The sequence below is a fragment of the Alligator sinensis genome, unplaced genomic scaffold (assembly GCF_000455745.1).
Source record: "Alligator sinensis unplaced genomic scaffold, ASM45574v1 scaffold31_1, whole genome shotgun sequence".
NCBI classification, from domain to species: domain Eukaryota; kingdom Metazoa; phylum Chordata; order Crocodylia; family Alligatoridae; genus Alligator; species Alligator sinensis.
Genome location: NW_005841884.1, coordinates 3391715 through 3416501, shown reverse-complemented (window position 1 = coordinate 3416501; position 24787 = coordinate 3391715). Strand labels below are relative to the sequence as shown.

Sequence of the window (24787 nt, the reverse complement as noted above, 5' to 3'; positions counted from 1 at the left end):
TTTTCCCTGATTCTGTATGTAACGGAAAAAGGCACGTTTAAACTTATTAAAATTTGTGGACAGGTCACCAAGCACTTTTTTTTATTTATTTAAATGATTTCAATAAAGCATAGTAAATGTAAAATGACATTCTACAGCCTACATTTTATTTTAAGTGAGTTTTTTTTTAAATGTATTTACATTAAAAAACATCCAGAATCCAGATTTTAAATAAAAATTCAGATTTTTTGGACTCCTGAAAAATCATCAGTTTTAGCAGTGAAATTAATCCACAAGAATAGCAGTGGAGCAACACAATTAGCAACAGATTGCTCTGGCAGCAAGCTTTATTGGTGAAATTCTTAAGGGAGAGGGGGGAAGAGAACAGATGAACCTGCTGTTGAAAGCCCAGGCTGGGACCAAGTGTGCACCAGCAATGTTACAACCTTCCCTTTAATTAAAGGGGTTCAGAGTTGTTTGGTTAGTTTAGTTAAAGGCTGTTCACAGTTGGTCCCTGTTAATAAGTTGCACAGAACTGTGGAACAGATGCTGTTAAATGTAGGGAAGAAGCAGGTGTCTAAGAGCTTTGTTACATTTTAACCGTTTGGAAATTACCTGTTTTGGCTTTACAAAAAAAAATGTAGAAGATAATTGGTTTCCTTGGTGTGAATTGTAGGCCTTGTCCCTCAAGTACTCTTCAGCCTTCTCTAGCTCCACCCATACAGACCCCAGCATACACTCTGTTTCCACCAGCAAACTGCAGGTGACATCAGTGAAACGGGTAAATGGCACTGAGGCAAATCAAACTGCACTGGGATAAAAGGTGTTATGTTGGGGGATTGCACCTGGGCAGTTACATGGTCACAGTACAAATGCAGCCCCCACCCACTCCTATTTGTGATCCCTGGTTGAACCACAGATAGAGAATGCTGTCTACCATGGAGTAGGCATTGTCATGGCCCTCTTAGCTTAAAGCTTTACTGTGCGAGCTTGTAAAATCTAGAGGGGCCATACAGCTGATGATCTGTATCAACAGTTCAGTAGCCATTTAGTGCCCCTGTAGCAACAGTACAGTAGCCATTAGTGTGTACCTGTTGCTGTGCCCTAGAACTCCTCTTTCATTCAATGCCAGCAAGCTGCTTTTGTCAAAGCCTCAGGGAAGCACATAGGGGTTTGTTCTGCATACATGCGTGCATTCAGCAGGGATAGGAGCCAGGGGAGGAGGTGACAAGGGAGTGTCGCTGGTATCTTTCTTACCTTTGTGTAGTATAGAAACGTGTTGAGAAGCCTAGTGGCTAAACAAAGAGCATTTATTGTCTTGGGTCTAATAAGATCCAGACAGGGATTTTGCTATTTCATTTAATGATTTTTTGAAAGTGCCACAATTTCAGCTATATTCACACAGGGATCTGCAAAGCACCAGGCCCTCCATTTAGGAGAATTGAAGTGCTGCACTAGCAGTTTGCCAGCAGCCTGAATGCCCCCAGACTGCAGAAAATGGAGCAGTTTCTGGATGAAGCTGGAGGAGCAGCCTGTGGCACTACAAACCTCTACTTGCAAGTCTTCATTTTGATTGAGTGTTGCTTAAATCCATTGCACATTGGGGCTAACAGTCTTGATGGGCTGCACTTCTGTATTGTAAAAGGTAGTGGCTTGAGTGTTTAAAATTATCTGGGCCAACTCAGGCTTCATATTAGCAATGAAAGCTAATGGAGTGTTCCAATGTACCTTTAATTGGCAGGAGTGGTCACAACAGTGGAGCAAACAGCATCATTTATATTGCTTTGTATCCCTGCAGACTCCCCAGTTTGCATTTTGAGCAATCAAAGAAATCAGCTGTCCCAGCCCCTACAGAAGAACTCCTCCAGTGTGTATCCTAAGTGCCCCATCTCTGAGAATGTGCCCATCAGCAGCAAGAAATATCCATCAAGACCAGACACTCATGTGGCCCTAAAGATGAGTAAGTTTTTCTCCAACAATGCTTTCATCCTAGACAGGCCTTACTACAGTAATGAAACGTTTGCTAATTGGGGATAGCATGACTGCACCCCCACCTGCTTGCTTTGAAAGGGCTACAGAGCAGTGGAAGATGATGATTTTTAAAATGATTTTTTTTCAGATCAGCCTTTTGCGGTGAAGTGAATTGTTAGATAGAATTGACTGGGGAGAGTGCAGGGAAATATGTGAAGTAAACATGCAGCCTCTGAGCACAGTTGTAGCTGACTTGAATAGCCATGGTACCAGGAGGGAGATCCTTGGTGTTCTGTTGACAAGCAGGTAGATAGTCAGGATAAGAGAAAGCAATGATGCTGCTGGCCAAGAAAGGAGTATTGCTATGTATTTGCAAGGGCAGGTCTCTTCCTGCCCCTCACACCCTGTCAAATCTGCTGGCCCTTTTATTAGAGGTTAGATCAGGGGTGGGCAAAATTGTGGATCTGGCCAGTGGCCAAACTCCATTTCCCAGCAGCCCCTGCCTGTATGGCTGGGGCTGGTTTCCTTGGAGACCCCAGCAGCAGCTGTGCTGTGAGAGCAAGGGACCAGGGTTTCTGTGGAGACCGGCCCCAGCAGTGCTGGCAGGACCTACAGCAGGGCATGGAGCTGCTCTGCAGTCGGGCCGGGATGTTGTGGCAGTAACAGCATGGTCTAGAGCTGATCTGCAGACTGCAGCTCTGCCCCAGCTCCAGACCATGCTGTCACTGCTGCAACATCCCAGCCTGGCTGTGGAGCAGGTCTGTGCCTTGCTGCCTGCCCTGCACAGGCAGTGGCGGCTGAACCCATCCTGCTCCTGCCTGTAGCACAGCACCCCCCAGGAGGAAGCTGGTGCCTCTGCTGCCTGCCAGCCTGTATGGAAACCCTTCCCCCCCTGCTATCACAGCATAGCTGCTGCTAGGGTCTCCATGTAAACCAGCCCCAGTCATGTGGGCAGGGGTTGCTGGGAAATGGAGTCTACTGCTGGCCAGGTACAGCCTGTGGGCTGGACTTTGGCTGCCCCTGGGTTAGATAGGGCAGCAGCTCTAGCATTGTACCTGTCTTCCTGTCATTAAGCTAGATGTTACATTTGCCATGGCTCATACACTTGGTCTTCAGCAAGCTGATCAAATGTCCACCAAATACGATAGTTTTCCTGAAGCTTCATTCAGCTTATCTGCTCCTCCGGCTCACTTGTCAGTTCTGGTTAATGTTCCAAGGTGAATAACCCTTGCATATTAGGCTGAAAATCAGCAAGGGCTTATGATGCAAGAGACACTGTTCCACTGCTTTCCTTACCTCCACCCTCCCCAGCACTGAAGAAGCTTGCACAGTTCTCTGTTGGAGGTGGGATGCTGGCTCTATGGACCATAGTTGCAGTGATAGTCCCCAAGCTGGGATATTCCTCAGCCAAGCAGTGTCAGGGTACTAGGAGTTTTTAAGTACTTCATTTCATGAGGGGATTATGGCACTAGTATGTAATGTTTGTGTCTTCTCCAGGCAAGCAAGACCCTCAGCTGTCCCTAAACGGATTGCCTGAGGGAATAAATGCTTTGGGGAACAGCAGAAGCATCTTGAATATTTCTGAAAAGCTGTCAGAGGAGTGGCCAGACTGGAGTGAGTCTGAGGACACAGAAACTGACAAAACTGTGAACATACAGATCCAAACAAGAGAACCTTGCAGCAGTACTGACCCCTATTTTGCTGAACATAATGCAGATGAGGAACCCTGGGACGACTTTGAACCCAGCAGCCCCAATCCTGAACTGTCCTCAGGGAACAGCCTTGATGTGACAACACCTGATGCAGTCACAGGGCAGAGACTGTTTCCTCCTATCCTCCAACTGAGCAGAGAATCCAGAAGCCTCAAACTGAGTCCTCCCCTGAAGTCCACCCCCATGAACAGCTGGAGCAATGACAACTGGGAGTTCCCAGACAAGCTGGGAAAAACCACCATGCTGCCAAAAACACTTCAGGAGAGGCCAAAGTCTGCAATGGAGACTGGTTTAGGAGAAGAGTTCACTATCCAAGTAAAGAGGAAACCAGTGCAAGACCCTGAGTTGGACTGGTTTGCTGACATGATCCCAGACATTAAACCATCTTCACCACTCTTGCTTTTACCTGAACTGAGGACTGAATCAGTTGGTCCCAGTTACGTAGATGCAGATTCCAACAGTGAAGACGTCTCCCAGATCATGCCATTCTCATCCAGATTTGCAGCAGTTGAAGTTACCGAGGTGAGGATTGGGGATACGAGTAAATGGTACAGTTTTAAAAGAAAAAGAGTGGTTTTGAGGATGCATACCACATGCAGGTTCTGCAGAGCCCACTGCTGCTCCTCAGTCATGTGCCATGAGTAGTAAGGCCTTGGATGTGGAATAATGGGTGCTTAAAATTAGTGCTTCTGTCTGCACAGTCTGCCTATCAGTTATCTTCTGAAGAGGTTTTTAACTCATCAGAGACTCTGTTAATTTTCATAGACTTGTTGTAGCTGCAGATACTATTCATGCTAAGAGGCGCACACAACTAATGAGTAGTGTGCCCAAAATGCAGGGTCTTTCCAACTAAGTCAGGATGGTTTAAGGATTGAGGACCAGGAATGGGGATTATTAAATCCTTTCCCCTCTAGTTCATAGGTTCAAATCTAGACAGGGAGCCTCTGAGAGCTGATTGTCATTTGTTGCCTTGGTAGTTTTACTGTGAAAGCTGAAGTGCAGTGGAAGGATTCAGTGTCGGAGGCATAATATTTAAATGTTAACTTTTTTATAGTGGGCTTATTCTTTAGAAGTAAAGGTAACTAAAAGCTTCCCCCTACTGCTTTTTTAAATTTTAGTGCAGAGCTCTTGTAGGTAGTTCTCCACAAAACTGCAGGAGCAAGAGAGGGGGTCAGGAACCAACAGTGTCAGTAGACCTTTGCAGCCTAGTTCAATTAGCCTGATTCACTAGCCAAAGCTCCAGGAGCATGCAAGCTTCTGACTGTGCAAAATCATTCTTCTCTCCCTTCTTATACAGATCTGAAGCATCTTTCCTATACTAGCTTTGCATTTTAAAACCCAGCTGTGTTCTTTTTAAACTTGTGATGAGACAAACGGCTCTCTTCTGTTTGAACCCTTCTGGGAGGAAGGAATGGCTGACTTTCCCCTAAAAGCTTTTTGCCACCTGAGGGTACCTTACAGTTGCATTGTGTTGATGAGCAAGGGACATCCTTGATGAAGCTGTAACCACTTTTTAATTTCCCGTCCTCTGCATGCTCTCTCTCTAGAGCGTTCTTGGAATGAGGGCACAACTTTATTCTCCTTGTGGAATATGTGAGACAGGATTCAGGGCTTGGTAAATCTTCAGTTCACAATCTCCCTCTAAATGCAAAGAGGAGTGGCAGCTGCAGATGGTAACCGTTTTGGTCTTGTGAGGTGGTGGTAACTATTGCTACTTCCAGGGAACATCTGTTTCTCCCTTAGCAAGTGCTTACTGACTGGCACAGAAATAAATGCATGACACTGCTTATTTAACATGAGGGGTAGAGCTCCAGCTGCTCTCAGCCTTCTATAAACCAAAGACTAGATCAGAGCTGAGCATGCAACAGTGCTTCAAACTGCACCCTGGTGGGGGAGGCTTCTTTCATAATTGGTCTTTGGGTCTCAAACATGTGGCAGAGTTTTTCATGACCTGGATTATCATGTATATTTGTCATGTAAGTGTTCTTATTGTACTGATGTTCTTAAGTCCTTAATGACAGTTCTTATGTAATTGTAGGCTGATGCTGCAGGCTGGGATGAAGAAGAAGAGCTGAACTGGGAGGATGACACTAACTGGTGAAGGACAGGTGGAGGCAAGAGCTTTCTGTGACTTACCAGATTCTCCAGGAAGAGTCACTGCTTCCAAGCTATTATGGATCAATACCTCACCACCCCTACCAGGAAGAGGCACTTGCTCTAGCACTCAGTAAGATCCCAGTGCAGCTTAACTGCCTGCAACAGGATGCTCTTTCTTCCAGCCTGTGCCAAAATACTGAGGTCAAGGCCTGTGCTCAAGCCATATGTACAAGGAAGGTGCATAGCACTGCTGTTGGAAGAACAGTGTCAAGGGTCTGTGTAATGGTACCAACACACTACTGGAGGAGGAGAGGGAATTTATCCTTATATTCCAGGAATCATCAGTGCTTTGGAAAACTCTTGAAAATAAATGAAAATTGCATTAATTGAGCTAAATTGTTCCTGTTTGTACCACTTCTTTTTTTGGAGAAAAAGGCTTTGACTTTTCAGGTACAAAAGGCAATCATTTTAGACTGACTCTACTTGGTACCTGGATGACCTATTTATTTCTGTTTACATGCTGTGCTGCTAGGAGACTGTTAACGGAGGGAGTGTTTGATACAAACTGTATCGCAGCTCAAAATCCACTCCTCTTTAAACCTGACCAATAAAGAGTATTTTCAAAAGATGAATGTTGGAGTGGAACAGCAGCTAAGGTATGTATTCTCTGTGGCCATGAAACCTTAAGTTATAGATTTGAAAACATTCAGTGTTCACACACACACACACACACACACACACATTGTTAACAATTTAATTAAAAGTGTCACCACCCTCTCTACCTGTACACATAGCAGGGCAACTGCTGTAGCCATTCATTTTCTCTTACAAAAAATTCAGATACCTTATTACACTTGTCAGTTCAATTTGCAGCAAATGAAACACTTTAAAAAAGCTGTCTTCTATATACAATCAACAACATGAAACATCAACTCCTTCACACAACACAAAAATAGGTTGGCCTATTTAGCCAACTAATGTGGAAGGCAGGTCACCACCCCTTAACACTAATGAGGCAATTTAACAGAGGACAAACTGAAGAAACATTTAATCAACACCAGAGTCTCTATACCAGCTTATCACCACAGTAACTCCTTTTCAGATTGTTTTTTCAGCTGGGATCCTCTTGTGGCACTGTCTCTGCTAGCTGAGCCATTTAATGTCTAAACACATTTCAGTTTCTTACCACGTGGTCTCTTAAGCTGGCTAGAGCTGCCTGTAGAGCCTCTAATTTCACTGTAAGCCAAGCAGGTGGAGGTCCTTTCTGCAGCAGCAACTTCACAGCTTCCAGTGCCCCCTCTGCTGTGCCTATTGCTGACTTATACTGCTCCTCGGAGGGTGAATGACAAGCTCTCTTTGCTGAAGGCTGCAGATTCAAACACAAACTGTTACATTTCTAGTATGTTACTGTCCTATTACAATAGATAATTTTCCATTTAAGACTTTAAATGTAAGTGATCATTGTAAGCACAAGAGCACCTTCAGGAGAGCTTTTCACATAGGTTTTGGGTGCAAAGATCTCACTGTTTCAAGCACTGGTGGTTAAAGTGAGAATTTCTGTCATGCCATTTCAGTATGAAGTTCCCTCATTATCAGAAGTGGGGCAGAGACTCCTGCCTTTTAAGTTTCGTTTCTTTTCTTTTTTTTTTACTGAGGGTTAGTAGGTTCTTCCCGATTCACTTTAGTGCCCTTGTAAATATTAATAAGTTGGAGTGCGAGTACATACAGGCTGTCAGGTACTCCTGCTGCCCTCTACACAGTAACATCATCATTTACCTGAATTGAAGACAACTCTGAATAAGATTCTAGGCATGGAATATTTATAATTTTGTTCTCGTTTTCCCCTCTTACCTTCCCTTTTCAGCACCGGTTCCTGCTGGGGCCACGCAGCAGCTGGTGTGGTGGCAGTCTCAGTCTTGTGGGCAAAGCTGCCACCATTGCTGTGTGGCTGAGGCTGGAGGCAGCACACACTCTGTGCTCCCCGCCCTGGCCCAGAGCAGGGGGCCCAACAGGAGCCGGAGCTGTGAGGTAAATGGGGGCGTGGAGCGGAGGTGGGAGGGTGGAGCAGTACTCAATCTACAACAAGGGGCTTTTTCCCACCATAATGAATGGAGAAAATATATATAGTCTTAGATTGAAGTAAATACAGTAATTCTGCAGAGGCATGAACTGCTGAATTAAAGGGAAAGTAGGAGGGGGGGGAAAGGAACCCCACACCAATATGCAACCAAAAGCACAGCCTTTACTTATGTAAGTCTAGCCAGCTTTCGCTGCCTGTGCTAAGTCTGTTATAGAAGCAAGCCTGGTTCTCCTGCTGCTGATGCCTTAAGAAGGCAGTGCTTCAGAGTGGAACAGGCTGTGCTGAGCTCAGATACTACTAGGGAACCCTGGCTCAGGGTATGAGACAGAGAGGTACATATATATTATCCCTACCACCAACAGCATTTTACTTCCAATTACAAGTCTTAAAGTAAAACTTCCTTAACCTTTAGAAAAGTGGCCTGTTAAAGCCTTGAACATGATCACTAGCAGATTTTGTAACACATAGCACCAACTATCCCCACCTGCAGACTCCTCCCTCAGTCCAGAGAGGCAAAAGAGATACAAGCACCTGAAGCCTAAACTGCAGTCTCAAAGCCAGACTCTGCTTGCTGAGAGGGTTAAGCCCTTGTCATAACCAGAGCAGGAAAAGACAAGCAGGCTGCCTAACTTAAGTGCCCATTCACCACATCTGAAAATTGGTACAAATCTCCAATATGCAGTTCAACTAGTGTGAATGATGCACATACCTCTAATATTGACCCCAGGTCACCATCCATTTTCATTTTCTGAAAGTATCTATTGCAAACTGCATTTTCTTGTTTCATTCTTTCTGCCCTTGCTTCTGCTGTCTCTTCCACCTGCCTTGTCTAAGGGAAAAACCACAGGAGAGTTACCCAGAATAGCAGCGTTTCCAGCCTGCATACATGCTCTGGGGAAATGAAAATATACTTTCAAAACTAAAGTGAGAAAAATCCCATTAAACTGCCAACCAGCCTGTCTTCCTCAGAGCAACGTTTCAAACCCAGCAGATTAGCAAAGGGAGGAGCAGCCACCCTTTGTTGTGACAGCACTGCCAAATACCAGTTACTCTGCTGCCTTCCTACTGACTGCTGTGAAAAACCTATGTACTCCCTCCATCAGATCTATTCCCTCTGAAGTGCTGGATGACCAGTGGAAAACTGGCTCATCAACAGACACTGAAGTCTTGCTAGAGTCAAGGCAGTAAGTGAACTGCATTCATGTAAACATTTTCCAGTGTTCTTCCAGTTAGGCAATATAATTTTCTCTCTTCCCTTGCACGTTTGTTAGCTTTTCTCAAGCCATAATCTGGAGGCTGACATGGTCACAGATTTTCATGAAGGTTCCCCCTTTTCAACTGGAGCATGAAAAAAAAAGCACATAAACCAGCTAGGGGGGTTAGGGACCTGGCCTTTCTCCACTGCTAACTTAGGCTGTAATTGTTTACAGCACAAGAGAGTTGCCACCTGTCATCTTTTCACTTACAGACACCTTCTCAACTTACAAAGTCACCCCTCCCTAAGTTGAGTCACCCTTTACCCAAGAAGGAAAAGTCAAGGCATTAACAAGTCAAAACTGAACAGCATTGGGAGAACTGCGTGGGTGAGGAGTTTGTAGCAGGTGTCGACATTATGCTTGATCTCAGCCAGTGCTGACACATATTAAAAACTCAAATCTGATTCCAGTCGCAGAGCAGTCTGATTTCATGTTATTGTTGGCAAAAGCCATTCTCTGTTAAGCAAGGCCATAGTAAGAGTTCAACCAAATACCTTGGCCAGAAAGCAAACAACTTTGTTCTTACTGTCTTCAGAATTAAGGCACTGAGGAACTATGTCTTCATGGCTTGTTTCCTGTCAAAGGTGTTGAACAAAAAATCTGATTAGTCTTCAACATAGCAGTCAAGATGAACTATAGAACATCTGAAAAAGGATCTGTGTAAATGGGTTATGTGCACAGATTGAGAAAAGAAAGTGTATGTGGTATTCAGGACATAGGAAATCTGTTCTTCCTTCGTCCAAGCTTATGTTACTATGTTTTCCTTGCACAGCCCCTTTTCTCTGGTGCAGTAGTAGTAAGAATACCAAAGTCAGTTCAGAGCAATTTGCTGCGAAAATGATATTAACAAAGTGAAGGGAATTCAGACAGCAGCAACAGAAATTAAGAAATCTCTATATGAAATAAATTAAGTGTCAAACATGTATATCCAAGGTACAGCCGTTCTTACCTCTGCAAATTGAGCAAATGCCTCCAGGGCATGTTGGTGAATCAGCCAAGTCCTGTCAGCCAACAGAGAGCCAAAGAGACCTGACAGCTTGGACACAACTTGTCCCTGAAAAGTGAGCAAGTTCTCATCAGATATCTTACACAGTGGTAAACTCTGCATATACCATGGTCATGATTCATTGTGAAGGAAACACTATGCAAGCAGAGAAAGTCAGCCACAGTGCTGGCTGGCAACAAATATGGTAAGAAGGAACACCCTTCCATCCTATGCACACTCCTCATCTAAAGCTCAAGCGCTAGTTCTAGTAAACTTCTGGGAAACGACAACATGTACATGAGTCCACCAAACATCCTACAATCATTAGGTACAACTGAGATAATCTCAGTGGAATATGAAACCTATGTAAATCATTATCTCCTGTCTTAAAAATGTCTCCTGAGGATCATTATCCTGTGGCGCTGTTGCAGTTCATGAACATGATCCTTTAATTATATATATATATATATATATACACACACACACACACACACACACACACAAGCTCATGATAAATGTGACCCCCAGTGCATTTTACCTGGACTACTTGGGGTATAAACAATTTTCCCAGAGATGAAAGAAAATCCACTGCTGCCAACCGAATGTGATCTGGAGGATCCAACTGAAGGAGGGAAGTTTGCAATACAAATACCTGCAGGAAAATACATCTGTATGAAGACCCACAAAATAACAGGACTACAGATTAAAACTTTAGGCTCTGAGATGACCGTTGAGCTTGAGTATGCCAAAGTCTAGAACAGGGGTGCTCAACCCCTAGTCTGCAGAGCAGTGTCATCTGATCCAAGTCCAGAAATTTGGCAGCAGGGAAACGGTTGCAATTAACACTGCCACCATTCCCCCAACACCAAATTTCCAAACCTCACACGGATGGCTCAGGCCCCAGCAGGGCCAGCATTGCATGCTATATCAGGACTATGGACCAGATGTGGCCTGTGAACTGACCAGGCACCATTCAGCCAGCCCACAGAGCAAATAGTTTGGGCACCACTGGCCCAGAAAGTTAGATGGGATATTTGATGCAGCAATGGAACATACCTGCAGCAAAGCAAGTATTCTAGAGCTGTTCAAGGTATTAAAAAAATGCCTGAATTCATCATTTCCAACATGACTTTTTATAGACATAAACCCACAAACACTAACTTAACTTCTGGAGAAAAAACACACGACATTCCTAAAAATTATAGTGACCAATGCATAGCATTAAGCAAAGGCATCAGAGAAAGAATTCAAAATAAAGTTAAGAACTCTTCATTGTTGCTAAATGGTAGAAATCAGACCATGGAAGCAATTCATCAGATGTTTCTTAGTCAGCCAAAGGCCCAGTATTTACTAAGTAGACTGTCTAATAAGGTTCTTACCTGAATCATCAGTTGAGGCTCTAACGTCAAGCTGAAAAATTGCAGCAGCTGAAGCAGTAAGCAGAGTGTCTGCTGGAGACACTGTTGACTTGAGACCTTTAGCAGATCAGAAGATATCATTAGCAACAGAACACTTCTGCTCACCAGGCAATTCAACTGATGTAGAAAAAACTTAATACTGCAATAATGTTCCCAAATACTCAGTCTGGCCTCAGACAAATAGACCACCACCCGATTTGTGAGAAGCTGGGAAGAAGACAAAAAAAAGAGGAGTAAAGAAGTGGTTTAAGAAGTAGGGGTGCACCAATAGACATTTTGGGGGCCAATACTGATCCGATTTCTGATACAGCTGAGTCCATCTGGTAAGTCTGTTGTGGTAAAAGGGGAGAGGGGAGGGAAGGGGCAGATCAACACCCCCCTGTGGGGAGGAGGTGCGGCTGGGGCTAGATTAGGCGCTGCCAGGGCAAGGCAGGCACAGGACCCCCCCCCCCGCCACTGCAGCTGCTCATCCAGTGGCTCCCACCGCTTGTCTGGGGGGCACAAGGGTGGGGAGGAGGGGCATTTGCCCCCAGAGCTGCACAGGGCAGGGTAGGGCAAGGTGGGGCTGAGCCACGGCTCCACCCCCCGGACGAGGCTTTGGGGTACTATTCTGAACAGATATGGGTTTTGTTCACACTGGTAATGGATTTTACATCACTATATATCTATATGGCTATATATCTATATGTAAATAGAAAAAATGGCCAACTGTGGCCTCGGCTACATCACAGTCTGATGGCTGGGGAATTGGCTCCAAGGTTGGACCCAGAGAGTGGTGGTCAACAGAAATGAATCATCATGGCACTTCGTGACCAGTAGTGTTCCCCAAGGGTCCGTCCTTGGACCGGTACTCTTTAACATCTTTATTAACGATGTGGATACAGGTGTCAGAAGCGGAAGGGCCAAGTTCACTGATGACACCAAACTTTGGGGTAGAGTATCCACAACCCAAGGATAGGCTGGTAATGCAGGCTGACCTTGATAGGCTTAGAAAGTGGGCGGATAAAAACCTGATGACATTCAATACAGATAAATGCAAGGTACTCCACCTCAGTGTGGGGGGTGGGAAAAAGCTGCATCACGCTTATAGGCTCAGCAGTGCTACACTTGCTAGCACCGCAGCCAAAAGGGACTTGGGGGTCATGACTGACCACAAGATGAACATGAGCCACCAATGCGATGTTGCAGCTGATAAAGTGAACAAAACTCCAGCTTGCATCCATAGATGCTTCTCAAGCAAATCTCAGGACGTCATCCTCCTGCTGTACTCGGCTTTGGTGAGGCCGCAGCTGGAGTACTGCATCCAATTTTGGGCTCCACAATTCAAGAAGGATGAGGAGAAGCTTGAGAGTGCAGAGGAGAGCCACGTGCATGATCATAGGGCAAGAGAATGGGCCTTATGAAGAGAGGCTAAGAGCCATGGGACTCTTCAGGCTGGAAAAGCACAGGCTCAGGGGTGACCTGGTGGCAGCCTATAAGTATATAAGGGGTATATATCAGGATCTGGGGAAACACCTGTTCACCAGAGCACCCCAACAGATGACAAGGTCCAATGGTCATAAACTCCTCCAAGACAGTTGAAGGCTGGACATAAGGAAAAACTTCTTTACTGTCCAAGCCCCCAAAGCCTGGAATAGGTGCAAGCACCTACTCTAGACACTTCTAAGAAACGTTTGGATGCTTATCTTGCTGGGATCCTTTGACTCTAGCTGACTTCCTGTCCTTGGGGCAGGGGGCTGGACTCAATGATCTTCCGAGGTTCCTTCCAGCCCTAATGTCTATGAAATTATATATTTCATAGACATTATGAAATGGTATATTTACCAGTGGACACTGGTAATGGATTTTTTTATATATATATATATAAAAAAATCCATTACCAGTGTCCACTGATGTCAATGGGGCTACAGCAATTTGCACCACCTTAGGACACCACCCCTCTCTCTGTTGAGTGCAGCACAGCACATATGTAGCAGCAGAGTGCCAAACAGAGCCACAGCCAACCCAATTCATGCTACATATCACTGCACATTCTTATAAGGACATCAGAACATCAACTCTGCATCTCAGACACCATGGAGAGCCAGGCTGCACTATGCTGTAGGAAAACTTCTAAATCCAAGTTAAATGATTCAGTAATACACAATGGTGAAACAAGCTCTTCAGGACAGTGGTTTATGCTATTGGAATAGTGAACTCCCTCACCTGCTTGACCTGGAGGACAGCCCAGACCTGACCAACAATTCCCAAGATGGCTGCCTGCTGTCCTGCCTCCAGAACACCCCCAGCAGAATTACACACAGTCAGCAAGGCGGAGAGAGCAATATTCTAGCAGAGATAGAAAGGAAAGTCATGATAAAGGCAAGTGCCCAGCCTATGAAATTCACCCATTAAGACCTCACGTGAAGTTAACTGTACTCCAGTCACTGTCTAGTGTAGCCAATCCTCTGAGCTACTTAACACCATCCTTAGTAAGGCAAATTTTCTGTGACTTCAGATGGGGGTTTACAGTTCTCCAGAGGGTGCTGCAACTCTTTCTTAGGCTGTCAAGAAAGCCAGTGCTTATTGCTTTCAGATGCATCACCTTCAGGAGAACAACAATGACTTAAAAGAAAAATTCTAACCTAAAATATACACACACACACACTTAGGCAAGGGTACTCCACCTTTCTAATCCAAAAGTAATTAGAATAGTTATTGACTCAGTACGGCTTTCACTACATTTTGTTACCTTGATATTTGATAGCAGATGGACACAAGCAGTAAACACACATTGCAAGGTAATGCATTCTGATGGTCTCTTTCTGATTTAAGGAAATTTTGCATTCTTCTAGGTTCAAATTTCCAAAAGATAAGAATTTCCTCTTACAACTGGGCTCCTACATCTGTATTTGCACACATATACATGTGGCCTGATTTTCATGAATGATGAGCCCTGAGAAGCGCCAAGTAATTAATAGAGCTGTGCAAAGCTTTGGTAGCCGATTCAATTAGATCTGGCCCGATTTGGCAGCCATATCTCCAAATCCTAATCGAATCAGTAGACCAGTTAAAAGGTCTGACTCAGTTGGAAGCCTCCAAATCGATTCAGAAAAGATTCGACGCCGCTTTAGAGATTCGGCCATAGACTAAACAGGCAGCAGTCCTCACCAGGTTGGACACAGCTGCCTCCAGCTGGTAAGTCTGTTGTGGTGGGAAAAGGGGAAAGGAAAAGGGCATGGGGAAAGGAGGGATTAGGGCTGGGACAAGCTCCCCAGCCAGGGCAGGGTGGGGGGCTGGAGCGCTGGGAACGGGCTCTGACCTACTGCCACTTGCCCAGCTTGGGCTGGGGGAGAAGGGGTGTAATACAGGCACAGCTTGCTCCAGGCAGAAGGGGACAAAAGTAGTAGGGCATAGCCCCCACTCCCAGCACTGCTGCACCCACATCCTGCACCCCCCGCCCCAGCTGGACAAGCAGTGGCAGCACCCAGTATATGTCACTTGCCCAGCAGGGCTGGGGGGGGGCACACGATGTAGGCACAGTAGCACTGGGAGCAGGGGCTATGCCCTACTGTCGCTTGCTCCCTTCCACCTGGAGGGAACCACGCCTGCATCACGCCCCACCCCCTCAGCTGGGCAAGCAGCAGCAGGGTATAGTCCCCATTGCCATGCCCACATCCTGCACCCCCTTCCCTGAGTCTCCCCACCCCCCAGGCTGGGCAGCTCGTCCTCCCCTCCCCCCTCTGCCCACCACAACAGACTTACCAGCTGGAGGCAGCTGTGTCCAGCGTGGTGAGGACTGCTGCCTGTTCAGTCTATGGCCGAATCTCCGAAACGGCATCAAATCTTCAGATCCGATTTGGCCAAATCAAATTGGGACAGTGATATGAATCTCCGAACTGAATCACTGTCCCTCCAATTCGGCCAAATCCAAATCCAAAGCAAATACTTGCTGCTTTGCACAGGCCTAGTAATCAATATGGTGACAAGTCAATCACTTCTTAGCACTTTGAATATAAGAGGTATCAGAGACATGAAAGGACTTTAAATCATCTGTGCTGGCTTGTTCAGCTCATTCTCTTAATTTGTTTTCTCTGGCTCAATTCTGCACCATAGCCCCTTATCCCCAATATTCTAATACAATAAACCTCCTAATAATATTCATAAAAACTACCCTACAATGTCTGGAGGCCACAATCAAGAGATCAGGGCCCCACTGCACTATAAGCTGTACCCACCCAGCCCATAAAATGCAAACTCCTGCCCCAAAGAGCTGTCAGCCCAAAAGCACATGGGACTGCACAACAATGAGATAAAGAAAATAAGCAGGGGTGGGGGAGCAGTTTATTCTGAAGAACTCTAGGCCCAGGAGTGTTAACAATTAAACCCACGCTTACCACATGTGGGAGCTCTCCTAGTGTGCGCCTGCCACTCAGCCACTGCCTGCTCTGCACAAGCCCTACCCCACAGAGCTGGTTCACCACATGTTTCATTATATCAGGAGCTAGGGCCTTGAGAGAAATAAGCTGCCAGACAGGCAGGTTTTCCAGTTCTGTGGGAGGAAATTTTTGGGTAAATTCCACCTATAAGAAAAAAGAGACCAAGAAAGAACCTTAAGAAATGAAAGAGCTAGTCAAGGAGTCTGCCAAACCTACAAACAGCAACAGTGCTTGCAAGTACCTTGGACTGTGCTGCTTTGGAAATCTAACAAGGAGACATGAGCCCTGCATAGGATATGTTAGAACAAGCTACTTACTCGGGGTTAAACAACTTGTGCTTTCAGCCATGTGACTGGGATGGCCTGCAAGTGTAAATCTGCATTGCTGCAATGAAGTCAGTGGAGCAATAGCAATTTTACATTGATGGAACAATTAATTATCCATGAAAAGCAGGATGATGCTGAACTCTCCTGCACTAACCAACCCCTCCAGTACAGACAGACATAGTCCTGATGAAGCAAGATGCACTATATCAGAAACCAGCAAGTCCCAGAGACTGGGGATTTTTATATTTGGGCAAGAAGGCTTCTGTGCCTACTGTTATTTAACAGAATTCATGTAAGCACCTTAGGCTCTGCCATCACCATTTCCTGGAGCCTAAAGCAAGTGCAATAACAAGACGGTTCCACGCTCCCTTTTCTTGCTTACTGAAAAGAGCTGGGTGGTATTTTAACAGGCATATGGAGCTTATGTCTGACTCATCAGATGGTAGGAGAGAGATTGATACTATACTTGCCTGGTGGTCTGGAGCCATCAAAAACAGCATACGCCTCAGGAGGACACCCAAGATAGAGAGCTGGTAACACTCACTAGGGCAAGACTTTATCTGAATTAGGATAACAGGGAATTGATCTAATTAAATTAAGAAAAAGAAAATCTGCTCAGAAATAGTCCTACAGAAAAACCATTTTTGTGACAAAGTGCAGAAAAATTCAACAGATATTTAGTCTCATTTCAGGTGGCGAGAAATCGAATTCTTATATTCAAGATTATATTTGCCTTCACAGCCACCACAGCCAGGCTTTCCCTGAATTACTACTGGCCATCTGCTGGGTATTTTTATTAGATGGTGCTATTTTTATCTCTAATATAATTCAATTTATCCTTGTGGCATCCCATTTGGTTCCTCTCTGCCTATTCCTCTAGTCCAGTCGTTATCAATCTGTTTAGACTCAAGGCACCCCTCAGAAAACACTAGCTCCTAGTTTTCACTCCTTGACTGACTACTGAACAATAACAGAGCAAGTCTTCTGCTGCAAAGAACTCAGAAAGACCACAATAGGTCAGAATCTTTTTAACACTGTGAATTCCTATTTGAAACCTCTGGGTTTATCTTATGAATCATGTTTGTACATCTAACAGTGCTAACATTGCGTGACACCCCACAGCACCCTTGAAAAGATTTAACAGTACCCCTGAGTGCCAGAGCACCCTGGTTGAGAATCTGTCATGTGGGATCAAAAGAGTAACGTTTGCATGTGTAGTTTTTATAAAAGATTTGCACTGTCTACTTATTTTGTAACCCTTCTCCCGGACTGTTTTGTTCTATAAACTTTGTGTAATATTTTTTATAGTGTAGGAAGTGTTACGCTGGAAGAAAGAATATTCCCCACTTTGCTGACAGGAAAAGTGAAGCGCAAAAAAGAGGACAGTCATTTATAAAGAAGAACCAAGTTAGAACTCAGGTCCCTTACTCCAGGCTTTGCCATGCTACTCACCAAATGGGCTATCACAAAAACATGGTGAGCACAAAGTTCCGCTGTTCCATACCTGGGATGTGGCAGAGAAAGTGAGGTTATTCAGTAAGCTGATCAGTATGTCTCCCCTGCTCTGCCAGGTCAGAGAGAGGGGTTTCCCACTTGCCTAACAAAGCAGAGAAACATTCTTCTTAAGGATCTCTGTACATTCCATTTGCTGGGAAATAACTCTGAAGCTATTTCCATGGTGAAAAATTCAAGGGATACAGAGGGCCTGCATTATTAGCAGGAGGGTAGAGGAGATATGCAGATCAAAACAAGTGACCCCTTTATACTAATGCAGTGTGTAAATTAAACCTCTCATAGGAGAGAACTTACATAAAACATGTTAAGCCAGTAAAGACTTGAACCATTCTGAGAATAAAAATGTGGGGACTAGTCTGTAATCTCATTCCTAAAAGCATTTATTCATATAACACATCAGTAGGAAGCAAATTTTAAGTTGCAAGTCCAACTTTAATTTTGACATATGCTAATTTGGGTGCTTATCTGCACAACCTTATTTTTTTTTCTTTTATGGAGGCTTCTCATAGGGATCTTCCTAAATTCCTGAAAACAACCCCCCCCCAACCCTAAACTAGAAGCAGCAGGTATCTGCTGCAGAACTTCAAATCAACTGACTTACCAGGAACTTGCCGCCAACACTTGGAAATTCAGTCATCTAGATTAGTTGGCTGCATATCCACAAAGTCACCCCCACCCAGAACTTTAAAAGGTCCACAAGAGAAGGCCCCTCACAGCTTTAGGAGCTCCTCAGCTGAGAATGTACACTACAGGAGTAACTTTCCCTGCCCCACCCCAACCTCAGCTCTTTACTCCTTTTCTGCAGCCAATCCACATACCACTGCTCATTTTGACTACAGACCCAACCTACCCAGATGAATGCACATTAACAAAGCTTTCCTCAGCTACACACATCACAAGCTTGGCAAAAAAGCCTGTTCAAAATGTACCCCACATGACCAAACTGGTTTCTCAAAGGCTTAATTCAATCAAATAAAAAAAAGTCACTGAGCACTATATAAAGTACTCTTTTATGAGGTGGCCATATCCATTCAACATTTAACCTTGCTACTTACAGTCATAGTCTATGTAGCTGTTATAAAATGGGCAAAAAACTTTTGTAGCAGCAAAAGTATATTTTTCCCCTTAAGCTATGTGGAATCTGAAAAAAACAACTGAACCATTTCTGGTTGCATTTTCCAAAATAAGCTCTTTCAGAGCACAGGCTGATCCTGGAACATTTCCATCCTAAAAGTCTGAGAATCATTCATACTTTTAACTATGTAGTTAGAAAGCCAACCTTGATGCAGCCTGAACTATTAGACCAGTTGCTGCTTGCCTTATAAATAACTATATCTTACCGAGCTAGGAAACACCATGAATCCATAGCCAGCAGGGAGGTGATCATACTAGAACCAAGGACAGCATCAAGCAGAGCATACTCCTAAGGAAAGAATAGAGGGACACTTAATTAGAAACAGGCTGCAGTTTTAGTCTTTACTTTTAGTCTGCTAACTAGTGTGGCAGATGAACTGAAATCTGTTTATCCACGTAAAATACTAGGAACAATCATTTAATGGCTTATGTTAGAAAGATAAGCAGGCAGTAATAGATGCATTTTGGTACAGGCCCCTAACGGTTGATCATGCATATAAGCTGACTACAGCTGGGTGAAAAAGTTATAATTTCAAAAAAACTTTAGTGAAAACAGGGTCAACACACTTGTATCTTTTAAACCAAAAGGAACACATTTTTTCATGAAAACATAGTTCCTTTTTTAGGCCAACAAACTTTCTCAAGATGCAACAGAATCCTAGCTTAGTCCTGAGGACAAGAAAACTCCTGCTAAACCTCATGAAGGCTGAATTAGAGTGAGCCATTGAAGGGTGAGACAAAACACAGAATTAGGACTGAAAGGATCTGTTTTGTTTACAGAACATTATACATACACAAAATCAGAGACCCCTGGACTACTTAATATCTCATGTTATCTAGTCCATTTCAGTTCTTTCATCTATGCATACTGTGTCAAACGTAACAATCAAGCCACTATATAACATTAAGCCTCAAATTACACATTTAAAAGGTAGATAAATACTACTTTCTATTTTATAGCATGGGTTTGAAGAAGTGTATAGTTATACAGAAGAAGATTGTTCTGATTGTTAAATAAGACTTACTCATTTAGCTATGCTGTGTACCAATAAGAAACTTAGCACACTTGGAAACTGCTTTAAAAAGAAAGTACTGGAATGCTTTTAAAGCAGCATACTTTTCCCTCTGGCTTGTGATTCTGCAAACAAGTTAACACATCTGAGGTCTCTCATCACCTGCATCAAGTTATTTTTGGCAAAGAGCATTTGCTGCACACTTGAAAGCAGCTTGCCTTCCATCTGCCAAATTAAGACAAGCCCAGACACACCAACTTCATTCAGGGTGTATAAGGAGGGGGACATCATTTTTAAAATACCAATTACTATCTAGTGGAACCAGCTGGTTTGGCAATGATCACATTATCAAACAGCCTTACCAGTTGAGGGAAGTGTGAAGGCAACACAGCTGCAATGAAGGCACACAGATGGACACAAACGTGGTGATACAAGGTGACAGGAACCTCAGGTTGCCCTGTACTTAACACTCCAGGCAAACAGACAGGAAGAGCGAGCTCACCAGAACACTGCTGGAAACTAAGGAAAAGGGCTGAGAACAATGACAACCTGCATAAAAATGAAAGGCAAGAGTTACTGCTGTCCAAACTCTACTCCCCCAAAAAACAGACAGCCCAACGAGTGAAGGGATTTCTGCTCAGTCATGCTGGGGACTTTATCAAGAATGTCAATTTTTTTTTAATTTTATTTTTCTTTACCAAAACAGATTTACAATCCTGATTAACTTCCTGTTTACAAGGGCAGGTGATTACCAGAGGCATTTGGGGAACAGATATAAATATGCTGCCTTATAAGAACATCAACAAATTATGGAGACTGAAATAATTTATCCTGAAGTGATCTCAATATCCTGGAAAGAGACCAAAAGGACATCCTTTCCTCAACCAGCCAACACATCTCTGCTTCATATTGCATGGTATGCCTGAGGCACCATGCAGGACCCCCTTCAAGCACACCAGCTCTCAGGGCCTGCCAGTTCATTAGCTTGAGGGACATGCCAGCACCTAAACCTCCATGTTTACCTATTCAGTTTGACTTCTGTAAGCCAGAATTACCTTGGAATCTCTTCTGCAGACTGGCTTCCTGAGCTCCACAGAGTTCGCACCTCTTCAGGCTGAGTGGCCAGCTTGTCCATTATGCTAACCAGAAGATGACACTGAGGCAGCTGCAGTTCAGGAGAAAGATCTACAAGGATACATATATTTTTAAAGTTGCCCTTTTAAAAAAAATTTTGATGGAAATAAAACTAACTTTTGGACAAGTGTTAAACACCAAAAGGTTAAGAGAAAACAACATAAAGGCTGCAAAGTCGCTTTATAGTCAGGGATGAAAACAAAATGGCAAAGGAGCTTCCCGTGGAAAACTTCATAGTGTTTGGTGAAAAAAAATAAAAATCAAAACCCTTATTTCAGACAAAAAAATATTTTGATTCTGAGATACAGGTGTAAGACCCAAGAGCTGTCATTCTGGTGCTTCAGACTCCCATTCTCCCTATGGCCCTCACTCCCTAGGTGCATAACATCTTCTGTTATGCCCCATTCCTCCTTCTCTTGGTGAGTGCTCTGTGGTAGTCATTTGGCCCTGGTGCACACCAGAGAAGATGAAGATAGCAAAGGGAACCCAATTTAAAGGAAAAGGAAGCCACAAGACACCCAGCCCATAACTCCCAGGAGGACAGCAGCTGTTTTTCAAAATAAAGATATTTGGGGATGACATAATTAGGTCTTTGGCAGAAACTGAAAATGCTTAAGCTTGTTGGTATTCTATTTTTTTAATTGAAAATACTTTTTTTTCCAAACAATATCTATTTTGCCAAAACCTAGTTATCTGTAAACAGAACAGAAACCAACCTCCTGGGAAAAATTTTTTTCAAAGAGCCCTCACTGTAGATTTGTCACAGATGCGTAGTGAAAAATTATAGAAAGATTCATTAAAGAGGAGACTCATTTAATAACATAATTCAGTGTGTTAATGTAATATTCCCAAGGTGCTCAAAGTAACTAAAAATGGCAATAACAAGGAATGTTCACCCCTGCTGGCACTGCAATTTAGTACCTGACAGCATTATTCAGGATCCATTACTAGAGCTGCTATACAAATTCAGACACCAGCAAACAAATGCAAAAGTGTTATGTAGTTCTTGGAGGGGTTTAGGTTGTAGCCGTGTTGGTCTAAGGACATAGGCAGACAAGGTTCCTTGGGTGAATTTGATATCTTTTATTAGACCAACCCAAATTTCATAGATTTCATAGACATTAGGGCTGGAAGGGACCTCGGAAGATCATCGAGTCCAGCCCCCCGCCCAAAGGGCAGGAAGTCAGCTGGGGTCATAGGATCCCAGCAAGATGAGCATCCAGTTTCATCTTGAAGGTGTTCAATGAAGGCGCTTGAACAACCTCCGGTGGCAGGCTGTTCCAGACCTTGGGGGCTCAGACAGTAAAGAATTTCTTCCTTATGTCCAGCCTGAAACGATCTTGTCGTAGTTTGTGACCATTCGACCTCATCATCCCTTGGGGCGCTCTGGTGAACAAACGTTCCCCCAGATACTGGTGGTCACCCCTGATAAACTTGTAGGTGGCCATCAGATCACCCCTGAGCCTGCGCTTTTCCAGGCTAAAGAGCCCCAGGACTCTCAGCCTGTCATCGTAGGGTCTGCTTCCCTGACCTCTGATCATGCGCGTGGCTCTTCTCTGGACTCTCTCAAGCTTCTCCACATCCTTTTTGAATTGTGGGGCCCAAAACTGGACGCAGTACTCTAGCTGCAGCCTCACTAAGGCCGAGTACAGGGGGAGAATGACGTCCCGGGATTTGCTTGAGAAGCATCTATGGTTGGAGATAGTTGGAGAATATTTATTAAGCAAGCTTTCAGGTTCAAAAACCCTTTGTCAGGCTAAGGAAGTTTCAGCAGTTGGTGTGTGCTCTTCCTGGATGGAATAAAAAGTAAAGAAGCCAGGGGCTGGGGAGTCAGTTGCCAGGCAGATTATAATGTATCAAAAATCCAATGTCTATGTTTAGTCCATGATCTCTAGTATCCAGGAAGTTGATGAAATGGAGCTCATAGGCTCGTCTCTGGGAAGTGTTGTGTAAATTTCCCTTGAGGATCAGGACTGAGCAACTGGAGAGAGAGTGGCCCTCCTGTGAGAAATGTGCCCCCACCAGTAATTGGGTATTTCTGTCTTTGATGGATTTCTGATGTGCGTTCATTCTGGTGCGCAGTTGTTGTTTGGTCTCTCCTACATATTTTCCATCAGGGCATTTGGTGCATTGGATGAGGTATATTACATTTCTGGAGGTGCAGCTGTAAGATCTTGGAGCATAGGAAGCAAGAAGACTTGGGTGCCAAAGAGATGACACAGGAGTATTGTATCACAGACAGTAATACTTTTAAACTCACCTAATTTTTCACTTAACACCTGTTCCAAGAAAGCCCTTGAAGAAAGAAGCTGGTAGATGAGAGGATCCAGAGCTACTAGAAAAACCCTGGCTATTTCATCTCGATGGGCCTCTGATATCACTGGAGCATACAGACTGGGAGGAAACTTGCTGAAAGGGAAAAAAAACACAAAACAAACAACAGAACTCATTATTACTGCATTTTAAAGGATTAGGAAGAGGCAAAACATGAGTTCTTATTACTGTGGAGTAAAAAATTTTTACTGTGGAGTAAAAAAAAAAAAATCCATCAGTACAAGCAACGAGATGCAGCAGCTTTATTACTCTTTTAAAATGGTAAGCCTATCACTGTTCTCTGCCTTTAAACCAAGTTTTACTGGCTCATCATTTATTGAGCACAGTAAGAAAAATATACCAATTTACAGAAGGAGCATATTGGATATAGATTAGATGAAAAGTAGGTGCAAAATAGCAAGGCAGGGAAACCTTCAAAGGGAAATACTTGTAGGTGCAGCTGAAGAGTCTATCTGGAGCCCCAGCATATGGGACTGCAGATTACTGACAATGGGCTAACCTCTTGCACTGCAGAAAAAGAAAACAGGAAGACTAAATAGAGAAATAAAAGTTAGAGAGATTGAGATAAAGAAAAAGGAAAACAGTGCGAGAGTAAAGACAAAAACAGCAGGAGAGGGGAGCAAGCAGAAACCCCACTAGTCTCTGACAGGCCGACTAGGACACAGACAGATGTAACAACTGTATTGATCAAGGGATACTGATACAAACTGTTACCATGCACTTGTAATTTCGTTGTAGTGATACAAGTGTGGCAAAAGTGCTCTGACTTTACTTCTGTTTCATTCAGGGTGAAACTAAAGGCAATTTAGCTAACCTGTTTCTACAGTTTTCTCATTCCTGTAAACCCAGCAGAGCCAGTACAACCAGGAGAGGAAATATCAACAAAACAATATAGAAAATGATCTTGCAATAAGTTGTACACTGGAGTTCATCTGCACACATCTCAGTGCAGAACTAAGAACTACATTCCAAATGTGGAACCAAAATCAGTGTTGATTATATATTGATACACACCTATTTCATTCATGACCGGGGCAAAATGGATTGGTATCGTATTTAAAGAAAAATTACAAGTAACTTGTCTGTGACACTGCACATCGCATGTATATAACAGCAACAAAGTGTGATTCAACAAGGACTAACCAGTAGGGCTGTGCGAAGCTGTGGGTGCTGATTCAATTCTGAGGAGATCCAGCCCGATTCGGCGACTGAATCTCCTAATCCGAATTGAATCAGGAGACCAATAAAAAAGGTCCAAATTGATTCAAAGCCTCCAAATCAATTCGGAAAAAGATTCGGAGGAGATTCAGATATTTGGGCAGTTACCGCTAACCGCTGCAGGGAGCTGGACGAGGACTCCATGCCGGTAAGTGGGGGGGCGGGGGGCCTGGAGGAGGGGGAAGGAGCCCATGGGG

General features: G+C 44.0%; 2 protein-coding genes across 10 annotated transcripts in view; one reads left to right on the top strand and one right to left on the bottom strand.

Annotated features, from left to right (window-relative positions):
* Positions 1-24787, top strand: part of SCYL3 (SCY1 like pseudokinase 3) — a 47854-nt gene that overhangs the window by 21945 nt on the left and 1122 nt on the right. For 5 of the 7 annotated variants that reach the window (XM_025196767.1, XM_025196764.1, XM_025196768.1 and 2 more), the window contains 5 exons: positions 1778-1939; positions 3448-4184; positions 5701-6415; positions 7624-7787; positions 9308-9524. In XM_025196767.1, the coding sequence (XP_025052552.1) occupies positions 1778-1939; positions 3448-4184; positions 5701-5763 (962 nt within the window). In that variant the 3' untranslated portion in view covers positions 5764-6415; positions 7624-7787; positions 9308-9524. Of the gene's footprint in view, positions 1-1777; positions 1940-3447; positions 4185-5700; positions 6416-7623; positions 7788-9307; positions 9525-17550; positions 17719-24787 lie in introns of those variants that run through there. The other 2 variants (XM_025196765.1, XM_025196766.1) reach the window with 2 other exon arrangements.
* Positions 6512-24787, bottom strand: part of CUNH1orf112 (chromosome unknown C1orf112 homolog) — a 30628-nt gene continuing 12352 nt past the window's right edge. The window contains exons 10-23 of one of the 3 annotated variants that reach the window (XM_025196762.1): positions 23299-23447; positions 20960-21089; positions 20267-20453; positions 19098-19180; positions 17695-17746; positions 16713-16802; positions 15875-16060; positions 13704-13826; positions 11460-11705; positions 10619-10732; positions 10045-10149; positions 9590-9670; positions 8549-8668; positions 6512-7125 (exon numbers count right to left, since the gene is read on the bottom strand). In XM_025196762.1, coding sequence (XP_025052547.1) covers positions 6934-7125; positions 8549-8668; positions 9590-9670; positions 10045-10149; positions 10619-10732; positions 11460-11705; positions 13704-13826; positions 15875-16060; positions 16713-16802; positions 17695-17746; positions 19098-19180; positions 20267-20453; positions 20960-21089; positions 23299-23447 — 1858 coding nt within the window. In that variant the 3' untranslated portion in view covers positions 6512-6933. The remainder of the gene's footprint in view (positions 7126-8548; positions 8669-9589; positions 9671-10044; positions 10150-10618; positions 10733-11459; positions 11706-13703; positions 13827-15874; positions 16061-16712; positions 16803-17694; positions 17747-19097; positions 19181-20266; positions 20454-20959; positions 21090-23298; positions 23448-24787) is intronic. The other 2 variants (XM_006017733.3, XM_025196763.1) reach the window with 2 other exon arrangements.